Source organism: Sinohyriopsis cumingii, chromosome 16 (assembly GCF_028554795.1).
Source record: "Sinohyriopsis cumingii isolate HCF-2022 chromosome 16, ASM2855479v2, whole genome shotgun sequence".
Lineage (NCBI taxonomy): Eukaryota > Metazoa > Mollusca > Bivalvia > Unionida > Unionidae > Sinohyriopsis > Sinohyriopsis cumingii.
Window position 1 is genome coordinate 40,115,568 of NC_142976.1, and position 17,991 is coordinate 40,133,558.

The 17,991-nt window shown below is 35.6% G+C and overlaps 1 protein-coding gene across 1 annotated transcript in view; it reads left to right on the forward strand.

Annotated features, from left to right (window-relative positions):
• The first annotated feature begins 1,873 nt into the window (after window positions 1-1,873).
• Window positions 1,874-17,991, forward strand: part of LOC149780264 (rotatin-like) — a 118,296-nt gene continuing 102,178 nt past the window's right edge. Inside the window, exons 1-4 of the mRNA XM_089936360.1 lie at window positions 1,874-2,017; window positions 6,521-6,708; window positions 10,254-10,440; window positions 16,394-16,588. Of these exons, the coding sequence (XP_089792486.1) occupies window positions 1,963-2,017; window positions 6,521-6,708; window positions 10,254-10,440; window positions 16,394-16,588 (625 nt within the window). The 5' untranslated portion in view covers window positions 1,874-1,962. The remainder of the gene's footprint in view (window positions 2,018-6,520; window positions 6,709-10,253; window positions 10,441-16,393; window positions 16,589-17,991) is intronic.

Sequence of the window (17,991 nt, forward strand, 5' to 3'; positions counted from 1 at the left end):
GATTTATTCCTACAGTCCCGACCAACTGAAAATCTCGACATTCGAGAATTAAACTAGTCGCAAAAGCACTAGTTTGCGTGTGCGACTATAATTCAGTAATTATTGATTGATTGACTTCGCCCTTTCAACATTGAATAATATAAGAAGATGGCTTCTAACACGATTGATAAAATGAAAACATTGTAGGAAGCAGCAGACGATCTAGGTATGGTGGAGGAGATGCTCGTCAGACTAAATGATGATCACTATTCTTATAGCCCATATAGCGAAAAGGGGAATCAACAATTTGAGAAAGACGAAAAGACTTTAGGGATCTGAATAACAAGATAAGGAGGAGGAAGATGATAGAAGAAAGAGAGCCTGGAACGAAAAAATAGAAAAAGAAGAGAATGAGAAGAGGAAAGAAGAGGAGAGGGAGAAAGAGGAGAAGAAAAAGAAGAATGTACGACAGTAAATAAGAAGTTGGTGGAGGAAAAGAAGAAATAATAAGAAGAAAACCAAAGGCCCTTTTCACTGCCACTCATATGCCTCGAAAAGATATTTACTCTCTTTGCCATATTTGTGTTTAATGTCCATGTATGTATGTATGTATGTATGTATGTATGTATGTATACATCTATGTCCCGCCAGTCCTTCCCCGCCAAGAGTTCTAGGTTATTCACCCGCTGTTTGATCAGATTCAGGTCAGCCCCTTGCAACATTGTTACCAATCTCCAGCCCCATGACGTCACCTCACCTGTTTCATTCCTATTCACCCTATACAACAATCCCACTTTCCCTTGTCCGTATACAGTCCCGATATTCTCCATGTTCAATTCCCATTGTCCGTAAACGTTCCCAGGAGGTCCGTAAACGTTCCCACGACCTTTTTGACTGAAATTTCCATTGTATATAGGGTATACCCATTAACTACTCTCGCAACAAACTTTCTCATCAATTTTCGGGGGAGGGGGAAGGGAATATATTCCAAGATAAAAATTATCAGTGAACGTTGGAACATAAGGGTGTGTGTGTGTGTGTGTGTCTTTGGATAGGTGTGTGTGTGTGTGTGTGTGTGTGTGATTATATAAAAATACAAAAGAAGTTGCTGGATAAGGGTGTGTTTTTGGATATTATATGAGGTGCTTTGGTTAAATGTGTTTGTTGGATTGTAGATAAAAATTTATAACATTACCATTTTCGTTTGTCTCCGGTAACTATCGACCCTTTTCCTCATAAAATTTTTAACTTCAAACGTATATTGTCCCTCGAAATACCTTTGTCCTTATACACACATTTTCCCCAAAATTCCATTCCCATATTCAACATATTAAAATTGTAACATATGTCTTCCCCTTGCCCCTAAATGACAAACCAATGGAAACCTACGCACAACTTTAACGTACGATTTCACATTTACCAAGGTGCCGAACCATGTAACTCCGTGGCGTAATGTTGTGTCCTGTATATCCACAGAGAGGTTCATTTAATTACTTCTACGATCTATTCTCGGAGTTTTGTGTGTGTGTGTACGCCTATAATCTTTCACGTTTAAAATATACTTATGTTATATTTTAGATGTATGGACTATGTAAGACTAAAATTAGGAATTCGTATTTTATATTGGATTTTGTACTTTCTTCATTGGCGTATGCTTATTTTTCATTTTTTAAGCAATATTTCCCAAAAACCATAGATTGAATTAATCCTGCCAGATATTTCCGTTCTTAAAATAATATTAAGATGTCATATATAAAATATGTAATGATAGCGAACGCTTGAACGCCGAGTACAAACAACAACAAATACATGTAGCTAGCATTTTAGCTTGGCGGCAAGTTCTTGTCGCAGTTACTTACCCTGGATAGAGCTCTTCATTTTGGCGGATGTTTTGAAACATGTTCAGACGAATTTTCAATATGGATAAACAAGTCCTACACAACAAGATATATCTTGTAATGTCTATAATCAGATGAAGTCATTATGTCAGGGAATCTTAGACACGATGTTGATTTTCATGGTCTCTTCAAGAAACTTGGTATGTGCAATAAAAAAAGAGCTGATCATGCGATCCACCAATGATATATTATCGAGGTAGATGAAATGATCGGAGCTGCTGAATCTGATCTCTCAGTTTACCAGAGTTAAATTCGGAGAATTGATCTGTTTCATAATTAATTTATTTTTGTGTGATCACCATGACCCATCCAGTTATCGTTCCATAAATGATTAAAATATGGTTTAGTGTCCCCTACCTGGTCCAAAATATGTCATTTAGGAACTTGAAAAAACGGGGTCATAAATGACCTTAACGAATGGATTCCCGTTCATGTTGAAAATCGAGAGTTAAGTAATCCTGGCTCCAAATATGGGGAGTCGGAAGGATAATCGTGTGAGTCCCAGTCAATCACAAAGTCTTAGCCCCAGAGTAAGAATTTGTCCCAATACAAGCTATACTCCTTAAAAAATCAAAGGTACCCCTGACTAGAACGATACTTGATTTGGTCAAAAGTATGGATTTTATTTGATATTCAAAGTTACATTTTTAAACTGTATATTTCTTAATTTTCTTTCAGTATTTATTTAATAATTGTCTTATCTACTGGTAATACTAGTATTCTGATACTGTCAATTCACAATAATGACTGCAGTAAATTACCAGTGCTCCAGTAAAATGCACCATGCTGAATAATTTTACACATACAGTATTGTCTGTCTGGAAGCAAATTTTTTAGCTATAGCTGGATGTGGTACTGGAGAATACCAGATGATACTAAATGTCTAATATTTTTAATGTATCCAGTATCTACTAGTATTGGATTTGACAGCAAGACTTGAATTTCCATTATTGTTATTTGTCAGTTGGCAAGATTTTAGCTGTTCAGAAAATATTGGTTTTTAGAATTTTTTGGGAGAATATTTTTAAAAAAACGTTTTGAAATGTATCCATTGTAAAATGAGAGAGAAAACAGACTGTCAAAATAAAAATTACTCGAATAGTGTATTCTATAAGTATTGCAAAAGAGATGATACTGGTTTACCAGTATCATTATCATATAAACCGAGATAACTTTTGGAGATCTAAACATTTCCAGACAGCTAGTATTTGCTGGTATTGTCAGTGTTAGCAGATTTGAGAAAATATTAGAACAATACTGGTAGATTTACTTTATAAACATATTCATTCCATGGTTTAGTTGGTTTTGCATGAAAGTGGTGCTGACCAGATATCCTGTATGGCCACCATGGTGGACATCATGACAATCTTATTACATGTATTGATTCATCTCTTGAATAGAGTCATATCATCATGAATTTTCACCAGAAAGTTTCTTATGATGTTGGTACTAAAGAAAATTTGTACTGATCTGACAGCCAACATGGCTACCATGGCAGCCATCATAAAAATCTTAATGATGTGCAGTTTTCCTCAATGAAAATGGTGCCAATCTTACATCCAATATTGCTTTGATACAGGCTAATTTGAAAATCTTGTTATTGCTAAAAAAATATTATTACACATGATTTTGCTGGTCTTAAAATTGATGGTTGCAAATTAACATTTTGCTACTAATTATTCTGATTTTGCTAGCTAAATAAGCAATCAACTAGAAGTTTTTTGCCTATGGTATTTGGAAGTATGCTTAATTTGTATTAAAAAATATGAAATATGCTAATTAATGGACATTGATAAGAGCCTGATTTAAAAAGATCTGAATTCTGCTAATACTGAAAAATGTTATTTAAGGGCCTTGTTTTAAAAAAATGATTCAGCAGTTTTATAAAGAAGAAATGGTCTTAAATTGAATTCCTCATGCACGAGTCCCTTCAAGGAGCTCTTGTCATTAGAGTTATTGCCCTTTTGACTTGCAGCTGAATGTTACATATTACAAAATTGTGAATGCAGCTGTTTCAGTTTTCAGTGCCTCACTTTGAAGCTTGGCAAATGTTAAGTTTATGATTTGAAGATGTTTATACTGACAAATTATTTTGCTTGCACAATTTTTGTTAGAGTCACTGCTTTTTTTTGTTTTGCAGCTGAATGTAGTGTATGAGAGAATCTTGTGAGAATATCTAATGTAAAAGCTTTCATGGGTTGCTATGAAACATGATATACATTATGGTCAGATTATGGTCAGCTTCTAGAGGTGCATATTTTAAATAGTAACCATAAACAGTTACTATAAATAGAAAATAAGGGAACTGTTCAACTTACATAGTGGAATGATTGCACACGCTGACAATATAAGATCACTAGAAGGAGGTCTGAGATGGTGTCACATGACACAAGCCTTGAACTGTACTCATTATTTTGTGTCCCACTTGCTCCTGATGTTGCCAGATATAATCTTTGATCTGAACTTTGAATCATTTTTACATGAATTACCCAGGTAATTATGAACACCTTTAACCAAAATAATTGCATTAATATACATATACATTTCATTGTTACATAATGGTAATTGTGCACTCAGACGAATGCAGTACTTGCATGTAGAAGGTATTGTTTTCTTACTTTTTTTAATGATCATACTAATAGTTCAGTGGCCCCGAGTGGCCAAGTGGTCTAAAGCGCTCTTCGTTATGGATCACTGCCATCTCACCTCTGTCTGCATAGGTTCGAGTCTTGGATTCGGCCAATGTGGATATGTGAGAAAGCTTGCCAGTAGCTTCTCAAGGGTCAGTGGTTCTTACTGGGGTTTTCCCGTGTTCTTCCTCCACCATTAATACTGGCCACCATGTATAGCCTATTGTGTGCTGAAAAATGGTGTTAAACCCTACAAAAACAACAACAACAACAACAATTAATAGTGCACATGTAGAATTTTTATAGGATCAGGGTTGATCAAATCCCATAGCTTGATGTCCTGGACTTTTGAAATCGGATAAGTAACATTTTCCTAGGTACTAGTCTTGAGTCCAGGGCATGTGTTTTTCTCCTATTTTAAAACAAGCCAGGCAGGCACTGATTTTCATATATTGATTATTGTTTCTATTTGTATATCTTGATTCAGGCCCTTCTGGCAGTGTGAATTCTCCAGTCCACCTCATCGTTTTATTCTTTCACATCCTGTGATGCTACAGTAAATGGTTGTTGATGATCATTGCATGTGCACAAGGTCTGTTACAGCTTAAGTGCATGTTTTGGCTCAGTGACCAAATAAACATAACAGTAGATGCTGATGCAAGATGCTTGTCTCCATCAGCGAATGAAAGTATCAGTGTTTATGTGTCGTCTCATCATTATATTGTTGCATCTCATCAGTCAATAAAATCACTTTCCATATACTGGGAGAACCTTATTGTGGCATTATAAAGAATTTTGTCTTCTTCACCTTATCCTCATTTGATGGGCCTTTCGGAGCCACACAAACTGTCTGATTGAACTAGACTATTTGTTTATGCAGAAACCATGAAGAGGTTTTCATCAATCTGATAAAATTTTGTTCTGCTTTAAAATTAAGATCTGATGTACATGTAGACTGATAGGATCAATGGTCATTTTCTGTTCCCCAATCAAAATACAGCTTTCACATTGCTGAAAGTGAAAATGATATTTGATACTTCATTATAAACAATAACTCCTTAATGTATGCCTAAAAATAGTTGGCTTGGAATTCCAAAGCTCACCAGAACATGGACATTTATCGGTGTCTGTCAGATCTCTTATAATGAGGATTGGCCACAAGTGAATGTTGAAATGGATAGAGAAGGATCACCTGCTCAAGATGACATGGATGAGGATCAACTTGTCTCAAGCTGACTTTTAAAAGTATAGAAAGTGCCAATGCAGAATTGGCTGGCATCTGGCCTTAGTACATAGAATGGGAAAGGAATCTTTTGTCAGTAAAATTCCATTATTGCCCCCCCCCCCCCCCATTTCAGCCTCCAGTACCCATGAGTATCCAATGGTAGATATGGGGACATACCTGTCATAAGAAAATTTCTTGCAGCATCACTGTATCATGCAAATGAGAAAAAAATACTGTCACTTTCTGTCTTGTGATGGAATAATGCATGCAGGCTGTTATTGGAAAGCTGTGAACTTGATAGTAAGGTAAATTTATGATCTGTATTGTATTTAGAATTGGATTGTAATGAGGACACCATACCAAAGGAGAACTGTGATACAGAATCCTGCTTAAGGAAATCAGCTGTTAAATTACTGCACTGAATAAAAAGGTTGGCCTCCTTTGTACTATCATACTATCATGTTAATTATGTCTTTTGAATCAAATAAAGGAGGTGGAATAAAAGAAAAAGGTAAAAGGCATGCAAATTCTACATACTTAAAATTTAGCGGCCCCGGTCATATGTCAGGTGAACTCACTTCAGTTGATCAATTGAACACTGTTATAAATGTTATTGTGTATGTAACATAAACTACCTTAAATGAACAGACTCACTCATAACTGATCAAAGGTAGCAAGGCAACCAAGCGAAATGAAAACTGTATTATTATTATTATTAATCCAGAGTGTATTGATTTTAAGCCACAGGAAAGATAATCTATGACAAGCATATTACTGTTGTCCTGTAGGTCATCATCTTGAGGAGATCCGAGTTCGAGCACTGGAGAATATTGTATCAAAATTGGACCACAAGTTGATCTGTGATGCAGACTTGGTACAAGAGCGCCACCTCTTCATCAGGCTTTTAGAGTGGTTTAATTTTCCTAATACTGTCCGTCACCATGAGGTGCTATCGTTGCTGCAAAGGCTGTCACAGGTAAATACAATTTACATAGAAATATGAATTAAAATATAATAGTCTTTTAATAAAAAATATTAGATAACTATATTCAAGAAAGTTTATTTAGTAGGATTTAAGCATAATTATTCCCCATATAATATATTTGTTTTTTTTTTTGTCATGTATATTTGATTTAATTTGTATTTGATTTAATTTAATTGTTTATTTGTTAGTTTAAAAATTTGTGTATTCAGTTATATGCTATTGAATGTAACTTTATTTACTGGAATAGAGTTCAGTTCTGGCTGATTTTTTTTTCTTTTTCAAAGTAAAGAACTAATAATAGAAACTTTGTATCTAATGGTGACCTAGTTCCTGACTTTGATTCAGAACCTGTAGAGTTGTAGTAAACAACTTTTAAAATATTTTTAAAATTCTTTCTCAGAGTAAGATTCATAAAGTGGAATCAAGCCATACTTGTAGTACGTGACAAATAACGTGTTTATTGTTACAAACTGTTGGTTTTCCCATAAGGATGAACTCTTGACCTCCATCCTGTAATCTGTTTTTGCGTTGTAGTTAGATTTATTACTAATGTTTTGAGAAAGAATCATCATTCCTGACTTAACACTTTAGAAGTTAAAGTGTTTTCTGTTGTGACCAGTTTTGGGCTAATTATTTTGTTTTCTTCAATTTATTTGGATTTCAAGTTTGTTTTCCCTGGAAATACTAGTGCTCTTAATTAATTCTTGGACAAAGACATTTATCGAAATTTATACAGAATTAAAAAAACTGGCATTTGATAGAAGGTGTTCAGCCACAAGAAAAAAAGCAAAAGTTGAATGAGAATGATGAAGAATAATTCTTATGATAAGGAAAAGTGTAATGGAAAATTTCAGAAGAAATGGACAAAAAAACAGGGAATGGCTTAATTATGACGAGGAAAGGAACATTATGTGGTGTAACTGGTGTACATAATTCACAAAAACAAACACACAGAAAACATCCAGTTTTGTTGCGGGTTGTTCGAACTTTAAAATTGAATCAGTAAACATACATGAAAGCTGTGTGACATTGTTTTGTGAACAGGACTAGTAAAGATTTGGCAGGACTAGTAGATTTCTCAGTATACTAGTCCTTCTGGCTACAAAGAAATTTGTGTTAAATTCGAGCCCTGTATAGGGGACTGGTCTTTCTTGAGATAGTCTGATAAAATGTTGTTGGCATCATCTATACTTTGGCACATAATGATGTGAGCTCGGGCAAATGGATGGTGTTTCTTGAGATGGACCTTATAAAATGTTGGCCACAGCAGCTCTACTTTGGTAAATCATGATGTGAGGTCACAGGGTTGATCTTTCTTGAGATAGGCCTCAAGAAAATATGAACCACGACATCTTTACTTTGGTACATCATTATAAAATTAGACCACAGCAGCTTTAGAACTTGTGCAATATAATGTGGTATTGTTTTGCTCTGCAGTTATGCAATAATAATGTCCATTTGGTCCTTGTGGTTTGGCTCCTTGGTTATTTTCTCCTTCAGAAAGAGGGATGTGTAGAAGGTAAATATGTGTGCATTTCTTTAAAGAACAGTAGGGAGAATGTTGAGTCACATCTAGACTTCTTTCATATATTGTACTTAAATTTCTTTGCATGTAGTACTAGGGAAAAATGCATATCTAACTGAGACAGCTGATCGAAATCGTTGCACCTTGTTGCTGGAGAAATGAACTTGAACTAGTACATGAACTTAAGCTGTTTTTAAAGTTTGGAAAATTGATTGTTTCACTTCTGAACATGCAATAAATTAATTATATAATATGAGGTAAATAGATTTTGTGCATTGCCAAACACTTCAGTATCAGAGGTAAGGAAATCTTTTATGTAGTCCACAATTCTATAATGTCTAAATGAAAGTGAATGATTTTTAAAAAAAACACCTGAAACAAATGAAGTTTGATTGCTGGTCCTTCTAAATGGAAGCTTATACTGACATGAGGTTTATGCTAGACAACTAATTTTAATTATGTTTGTACGAAATGAAAATGTTGCTTATCTGTTTTTAAATATGACCACCATGGTTGATGTCTTAAAAATATTGTTGCTGCTTCTCCGTAATGGAAAGTCATATGAACATGGGGTTTTCACCAGAACACATCTTATGGTGTTTAATTGGTTCTTAATGAAAATTATGCTGATCTGATATCTAATATGGCCACCATGGCAGTCATTTTGAAAACATTATCACCTCCAGAATTAATGGTCATATTGACTAAGTATTTCTCATGATATCTAATTGTTCCTAAATACAAATGTTGCTAATCATGTATCAAACATGCTTTGATGGCCATCTTGAATATTTTGTTATCACTATTTTCTCTAAAATGATGGTCATATTTAAATGGGTTTTCCACCAGTGGTCATCTAATGTTGTCTAGATTGTCTTAAAGGAAAATGGTGCCAATCTGAAGTCCAGTATAACTGCCACAGTAACTGTTTCTTAAGACCTGAGAATATCAAATGGTTCCAGCACTCAAAAGAAGACATGCTCTTATTGATTTCCTAGAAATTCATTTACAGTATCGGTCCATTTGAATGAGACAGGTTTTTGACTGGTTCTCCTTTCACTCAAGGAAATAACAAAATGTTTATAAATATAAATATTTTTAACTCACACAACATTCTCAAATTCTTCTTACTACAACTGTCCCAAACTACATTGGTGTATTGCAAAAAGGGTCTAATCCAAGTCAGGTGCAACTATGAATGAATTCTTTTGGAAAGTTTATACTTTAATTTTCTCAACAATGCTAACTTTTTATTTCCTTTATTGGCTATATAATCAATATGTTCATTCTGATTAAAATTACTTTAAATCATCAAACCAACCTGTCTGAGACTTAACAAAGGAGGCATTTGCCATCTAAACATAATTCAGGGACTTGTATATTTGACCTTTTTTGAGAAGAACATTACCTTACTTCCATTTTCATAGCATTCAGTATCATAAACCACTGTTTTGGCCATAATCTAACTTTTCCAAATCATGGCTAATCAGTCGTTCAGCATCAGAAGCACTTGGAGGTGAATAACACAATAATGAGTTGTTTTCAAAAAGACAATTCATTGATTCCGCATTGTCATTTACATAAACCAAAAACAATAAGGGACCTGTATTTGTTCTCCAAAGCTTATATGGGTTAAATTGTTATCTGTGTATTGCTGCAAAGAATTGCAGAAGTGGAAAGGGAAGATTTGCAATCAATATATCCCATGATTGGAGTACATTGCTGTTTTATAAATAATAATAATCAACTACATTAACTTGTTTTTGACTTGTACATAATCTTAATAATGTGTATTTGAATTGTCTTTTAATGGTGGACTGAAACATATCACATAGTTTCTTGTTTGTTCTCACAGGGAGATAGGTTAATATCTTTATGTGAAGAATTCCATTATTATTATTATTGTTGTTGTTGTTGTTGTTATTCATATTATTTACAATGTCATATCATAAAGGTTTCCAAGGAGATCAGTTATGGATTTTGTATGATTTTGTCTTTCACTTTAAATCAGCACACATCTGGTGCAGAAGTATTACAGGATATTGGAGGGATTGAATTCTTGACACAGCTTCGTGGGGATGTCTCACCTGCATTGCAGCCCCTGATTGACCAAATACTAGAAAATACAATGAGACTTCCTGATGTAGGGGGCAGCCAGCATGCTCCAGAATGTATATACCAGAAACATGACCATCCAGGTAAGTGGCACAAAAATCCATTGCCTGGCAGCCTACAACAACTAATGTTTACTTCAGGCAGCCAAGTAGTCTGAAATCCACTGCCCGCTTATGCAACTGGATTTCGATGGCTGTGGTTTAAAATAAGTTTAATTGCTATGATGAAAAATCACTTTGAATCAACTACCTTCTGGTCTGGTGGTTGTTATTCATGCCAATCGTTAATGTTTACGTAAGATTGTATAATTACCGTATGTGGCAGAATCAATCATATATAACAACTCTACTTTTTGCTTGTTGTCCAGCATGTCAGAACTGGTTAATGTCAGATTTTAAGGCATGTTTACTTTCTGACACTGATTAGGGTTTTGCAAAACAAGAATTACCTATGGAAGAGACACTAGGAACATAATAAGATAAAACCACATTTTATCCAGCCTCCATTCTTAGACTGTCACATGCTGCAGTTGTAATTGTTTTCAGATTCTCTTATATGATGCAATAAGCTTCAAATGAGTGCTTCATATAAGAAATGCAAATACTCTTTCATAAATCAGTGCACATTTTTAATATAATGATAGTTATTCTGTGCTAATAAAAACAATCATTTTGCCAAAAAAATTATATGATGATATCAAAAAATTTTTTTATTGTCATGTGCTTAATATTTATATCAGGGTGAAAAATAACTTGTAAAACATTTTGAAACTAATATGAATCTAAACATTTAAACAGTACTAAATCTATAATTATACAGAGAATAATTTGACTATAGAATTCTACATATACAGAGCAAATTTATAAATGCCCAAAATGATGTTTATTTTAGCACCTTGAAATTGATTTGTTTATATTGATGTTAGAGTACCTACAACAAACCTATATATTAACCAATAAACAATGATGACAATATGTGCCAAAGATGTGGAGAACATGTATGATACAAGTCTCACTTGCACAAAGTTTTTTTATGACTTTTAATTGGAATGTATGTGCAGATTGGTCAGAAGGAAAAAAATTGAAAAGATGGTTTAAATGGAAAGTGATGAAGTCACCAATAGTGGCTTGATAATCTGCCACTTCGGTGGTCCCTGCCATTTACTGGATAACTTTACTATGGTTTTTAGAATTATATAGGAGTTTTGGTTAGCTAAACTATCCTTTTCATTGCACATGCTGACCAAACAGTTACAGATCCAACTGACAACCAAGCTGTCTGTCCAGCTAAGATCCAAGCTGACTGACTAGCTGGCAACCAGGCTATCACGCCAACAAAGGTCACTGGTCAGTTCACTTACCAGCAATTCATGCCAGCAAGACAAAATGTGATACTTGCATGGCCAGAGATACAATTGCTGACTCATTTCTTTACAAATTAACTAGTTAGGGAGATATCAAAACTAAACACTGGTCATTTAATTATGGCATATTTGTTGGCTACATACCTTGCTGCACATGGAATAGTGCTGATGAGGACAACTTCCTTAATTAGTGTGGGGATGACCTCAGTCAGTCAGCGTACTTCTACCCAACCATGGAATATATGGAGTTTCAGATTTAAAGCAACTGTGCAAGAAATGTTCAGTTTCACTAATCTCTTGGTGCCCAACATTGCTGTCTGTGAGCCAGGTATATAGGATGAAGGCTTTGGTTGACTTGGAAGATGAGATAAAACATCCCTCTCTCTGTTTAATACATCTGTCAGTGAATACTAAAATAATCTGATGGGCTGTTGTTCAGGCAAAATTGTAAATCTCAAGAATACGAAGGTTTTTTTTGGAAGACTAGTATCATTCTCATTACAATAGTACTGCTTGCACTTGGACATCTTTAAATACTAAATGACCTATATTGGACAAAGGCATTGAAGCCATTAATGTGACAGCACTACAGTTTGTAAGGTTTATCAGATTGGCTTTCCATTCAACTTCCAGGTTACTATGGAATATGATTTCAACATTTTAATTGCTCAGTCTGTTGTCAATTTCAATTTGTTTCTTTATGAAATTTTGGGTATTGATAATGTATGGGAGTTCATGGCTAGTATTGCCAAGGTAATTAAGAGGGGTATGAACCATTCTATGGCTAAAGGCCAGATCACTTCAGAAAACTCTGAACTGGTGAAATGAGAGTCCTCATTCCATGGCTGGCTGTCCTACAGCCTTTGGTATACCATTGCTGTTTGGTGGTAGACTCCATAGATATAGAAACAGACATCCAGTCCAACCTTTATTGCCATTGCCTTGGGCATTCTGGCCAGATTAGTCTCAGCAGCAACAGAGAGACAAAAAAGAGAGGATCGAATACTGCTCAACAGCACTTTTGACCTTAGTCAAATTGCAGGCAGCAACAGTCCACACAATACCTGAGACAGTTCAGTAAACATATTGGCAACATGGTTTCTTCTTTCTCATGCCTTCCAACAATTGTAGATGACTTGCCACTCTGGCTGCATGCTGACACCTGCCTAATGACACCAGATGCCCTCACTTTTAAAATGCTCAGATTGACCTGGATGTAATGGTGGATGCCATGATGGCAGACCAGACCCTCCAGTAAGGCAGATGTGAAAGAGGTGGCTGAGACAATTACATCTAGAAAATTGGATGAACAAAAAATGCTTTGTTTGCCATCCCTACGCTTGCCCAGATGCTGTCAGTTTCAGATGTGTTGGCTGATACAAGAAGCAATGACACAGTTGCTGGCCTCAGGAAAGTTATCATCCATACATCCATTTCAAACCTCCAGGGATGGTTCAGAGATGATTGGGAAGTCCAGGAGCACGATATTAGTCAGATCTGGATGCTCCATATCATGGTCCTTTCTTGTTTTCTGTCACTCTGGTCATTGACCAGTCTGTCCAGCAAGTTGGCTGGCTTAACCTATTGTCTAGTGACCGAAGATTTGTCATGTCTGTGAGCCATGCCACATACCATGTGATAGTTTTGGGGTACGTGAAAACGTAAAGCTATCATTTGGACTGATCTATTCTTTTCTCAGTGCATTCTGTTTGGGCGGTTCCAGAACTGACCATCCAGGTAACAACTATGCAGGCCATCTAGTCAACATCTGAGTTAACTATCTAGCTGGGTCAAGTGTCCTCTCTAGCTGACCATTCTACCAAGAAAGCCATGGTATTTGCACTGCTGCCAATTCAACTGGTGAGTAATTTGTTGACTGCTTATCAGTTGGAGAGATACCGTGACACAGAGAGAATGGCAGTGCCTTGTCCATCCCTCTGAGAATGTTAAACACAGACATGGAGGTAGTGCCAATGAAGACTACCACCTCCCCAGTAAGTGTGGTGATGTAACATACTCAGATCCCACAATGTAATGGAGTGAGTTCAGCTTTAAAGCGACTGTCAAGAAAACATATGGTGTTTTGATGACTCCAATGCCAATTGCACGTGAAGCTTATCAGATTAAGGCTTCAGTAGACTTGTGACATGGAAGATGATGCTGAACATTTCTCCTTCCATATACTGCAACAATCACCAAAGATGAGACTATCAGACCATCTGTCAGATAAGATCCATGATCTGGGGATTCTAAGGCATTTTTTCTTCTTCTGAAAGCCAGCTACCAGCAGTGTTTTTGTTGTGCTTATATTAAATATGTTGGATATATTTATAATTGTGTTTCAGACATTAAATCCAAACATTGCAGTGGTGATGATGACCCTTCCTGTTTACAAGCTGGATAAGACTGTCATGCTTTGCTACTTCTGGCAACAGCTTTCATGTTAGATCTTGCAATCATATACCTTTCTTGGCAACAAATTGGAATAAAAAAATAACCAGCTATGTCCCAGACTTAGAAGCCTGTGCAGTTTATTTGCTGTCAGGTTGGGGGTTTAGGCCTATTTTACACAGCCCCCTCTCCCTCAAGCTTTTGATACTAAAATAATACAGAAATTGAGGAGTACAGTGAGGCTGAACCAAGTCAAAGCAGTGATCACAGGTGTTTCATCCATATCTGGATCTTTTTTTCTCTTTCATATCTGGTTTTGGTCAGGAGAGTCATGTGAGGAAATTATTTTCAACCTTCAGTTATGGAGAGAATCTCACAAGATAAGAAGGCCCTCCACTTTGAAGGGTTTTACAGAGTGTGGCATGTTTTCAGGGCCTGGTGAAAGGGTAGCAGCATCATCTCTTTTGAGTTCCTCACTCCTGCTGACATTTTTCTCTGGCTTGTTGAAGAAAAAGTATTGACTCAGGCTACTATCAAAGGGTACCACTCTATGATATCCAACACTTACCTGTTAGCCAGTTTTCATTTTATTGGGTCAAACTGTCTCATTCAGAATTGTAAATGGAATCTTTCATGGGTTTCGATTTGGCATAAACTCAGTGCAGCTCAAGCCTTTTAGATAGTACCCCAATGAAGCTGCTGTCTTACATGACATGCTTCTGATAACTTTGGCTTTGGCATACAGAATGAGCAAGTTACATGACTTTAGAGTGGACCCAAATTATCTCTAGTTCAGATTGGGTGGTTTCATGGATCTAATGACATGACCAGGCTTTATAGCAGAAATTGACGGCAGTCAGCACTGTCAGTGAAAGACTGGTCATACACTTTATCCCCTTGAGAAGAGAGGCAGTAGTGCAAGATCATGTCCATGATCCTTAGAGCACATGGAGAGAAGTTGTTGGGCAAACCTCTTTTGAATCATGGCATAAGTGGGTATTATGCTCAGCGTACATTGAAGTCTAAAAAGTTAAATTTGCCTCATGAAGATTTCAGCTCATGAGATTTGAGACTTCTCAGCAAGCCTCACGTCTGAATGTAATGCTTTGATTCAAGATAGAATACAAGCTGTTTGCTGGCAAGCACAGTCAACCATCTCAAGTTTTATTCCTGTGATCTCTGATCTAGCTTCAGAGAGAGGGTAATAGAATCTAGTGGGTTGAGTGGCTGCAGCCCAGACATGTGCCACTTCCAGTTGATGTCAGCCTAATCTCCTCACAGGCATTAGTTTAATGCTTTTGCTGGATTCACCCAGAATTTGGTTTGAAGAATACAGTTTGTTTTCTTGTTATCTGTGTATGGTTGTCATGGGTTACCTGACTGTCAGTTGTGTTTCTATCATGTTAGGAGAGCAGAGTGTGCTTCCTATAGGGAATCCAGCCATTCTTCCGTCAGTGGATAAAATAAATGTGCAGTATCTTTTCACCTAATATTAATGTAATTGGTAAATGTATTCAAAAGAGAAAGCAAATGTTTTAATAAATTATATTTTGCTGAGAATACTATCCCTGTCACATTAATATAAAAGCTTCATACGCCTACCCACAAAATGCAAGCATCATTGTTGAGGGATTTCTCAAGCTAAAACTGAGTAAGCAATCATAGCCACATAATGGTTGTTAGGGGAGGTAATGGGAAAGATTTGTAAGATTTTCTTTCATCTATATGTTATATAGATGGGAAATGTGGTCAATTTTTGGTCTGTCCACAATTGCAGGATTGGATTGGTGGCAGAATGTTTTTTCTAAGGTTAATTTGAGCAGATAAATATTCTTGGAGAAAATAATTTACTAAAACATTTGCAGATTTCTTTGTGGAGAATTTTTTTTCTTTCTCATGTGCATGGTTTATTACCTGTAAACTTAACTCATTTGTTATTTTTCAAAGAGTTTCTGAAACTAGTATCAATAGATACTTGCTATGGGGAAATGTTAAATATTCTTGCACAAAAATGTTGTAATATTTAACTTGGAGAACAATGCTGTATACATAATTAGTACTAACAAGATTGTATGGTACTGTCATAAACCTTTTTATCATCCATAGATATAGGTTTCTTTTAATAGTATTTACTGGTTTAGAGTACTATGCAGAACAGGCTTGATAAGGTCTTCGTAGAAGAAATCAAATCCCAGCTAGAACTGATTTATTCTTGATTCAAACCCTAATGTTACTTTGAGCTGGCAGGTACCTTTTATTTAAATCCTTAATTTCTATTCCAGAGTTTGAAAGCACCCTGCATTCCACTTTGTCCAGAAATACAGCAGAATGGACAGCCAGCTCTGCACATGCTCCATCATCTTGCCAGCAAGAACCTTCATGTCTTCCGGACTACAGGGAACCACCTTTGGGCTACTTTGGGGAGGAGGGTCTCCAGAATACTGAACCCAATTCAGAAGTGGCTGGGATGTTGGAAGGTAATATGGTACAATAAAACACTGTAAGGACCGTGTATACTTTGGTCTTTTTATGCCCTACCATGACAGTTGTATGGGTAAATAGTGTTATCCTTGTCTGTCCATCCGTCTTTACTGTGTTATACCTTTGTTAAAGCTTAAAAGTACTGTATTTCTTGTGATTTTTTAAAAACATGATAGTGTGGAAAATAATGTGTAAAAAAATTCATTTTGGGGAAGAGATTTTTTATAACAAAATAAAGTACTCAATGTTATTGACTCCAAAATATCTACATCATCTTTAGCATTTAATTCATTGGATGTAAATAGAGTGTGCATTAGTACAAATTTTGTCTTGAATTTTCTGACATACGTGTGTAATGAAATAAAAAAGTTTGAAAATAGGTAAGCATAACTTTGACATAAGTGTTCCACAGTTTTTTCTCAAACAGCACTCAACAAAATTTGATTATATTTCCTGGAAAGCATCCTGGCATAAAAGGCCATTTAGTTTTGTTAAAAATTATACCAATCCACTATTAGATATGACTGCTCTTTCTAAAAATAGATAGAACTTTTAAAGATGTCTAAAAAACTATTGAAATGTTATTGCACCATCAAATATAGCCGCTACAGTAAAACCAGTTATGAGAGACCGCCCCTTCTGCCAACAAAAGTGCAGTCTCTCAAGATACGTGGTGTCTCATAACAGTTTTGTACAAAAACACCAGTTTCCAAGATCCAGTTCCTGAAAAATTTAAAGAAAAATAACCACAATCACCATACCTATATTCTATTATTTATTAATAATTGCTAAAATATTATATGCATTCATCTGAAGTCAAAATTATATAGCAGTAAAGATATACTTCTATCATTAAACATGAAATCACATTTACATTTGAAGATCACATGTACGTGTATTAGGATATGAAGTCATTTCTGATTTACTCATTTTCCTTATAACACCCCAAAATTTGTTTTACCAACGTTTAAACCACTATTTTGCGAGTGGTAGTCAGCTCTTTTTTATTTCTGTCACTTACAATAATTATTTTCTTCAGCATTAAAATTTGTCTCTTTTTGTTGGAAGTTTGTAGATTGTTGTTAAGGTACTAGGTGTTAACATTGTAAGTGCTCAGTTGTAATATCGACTGTAAAGATGGTATTGACTGGGCTTTGGGAAAATATGAAAATCTATACATGTGCATTACATATCTAATAATTAATGAAATAAAAAGAATCTCGTATCTCATCTAGAAACAGAATCATTTGCTCAGAGACAAAAGTCAACGACTTAATTCAATGGAGACACAAAGGGATTAACTCTATAAACAAAGAGTGTAACCAAGTCACACCAACTTGAATTGACAACAGCTTGGTGATTAGAATGTAATCGCTATGATGTCGGGGAAAAAAACAAC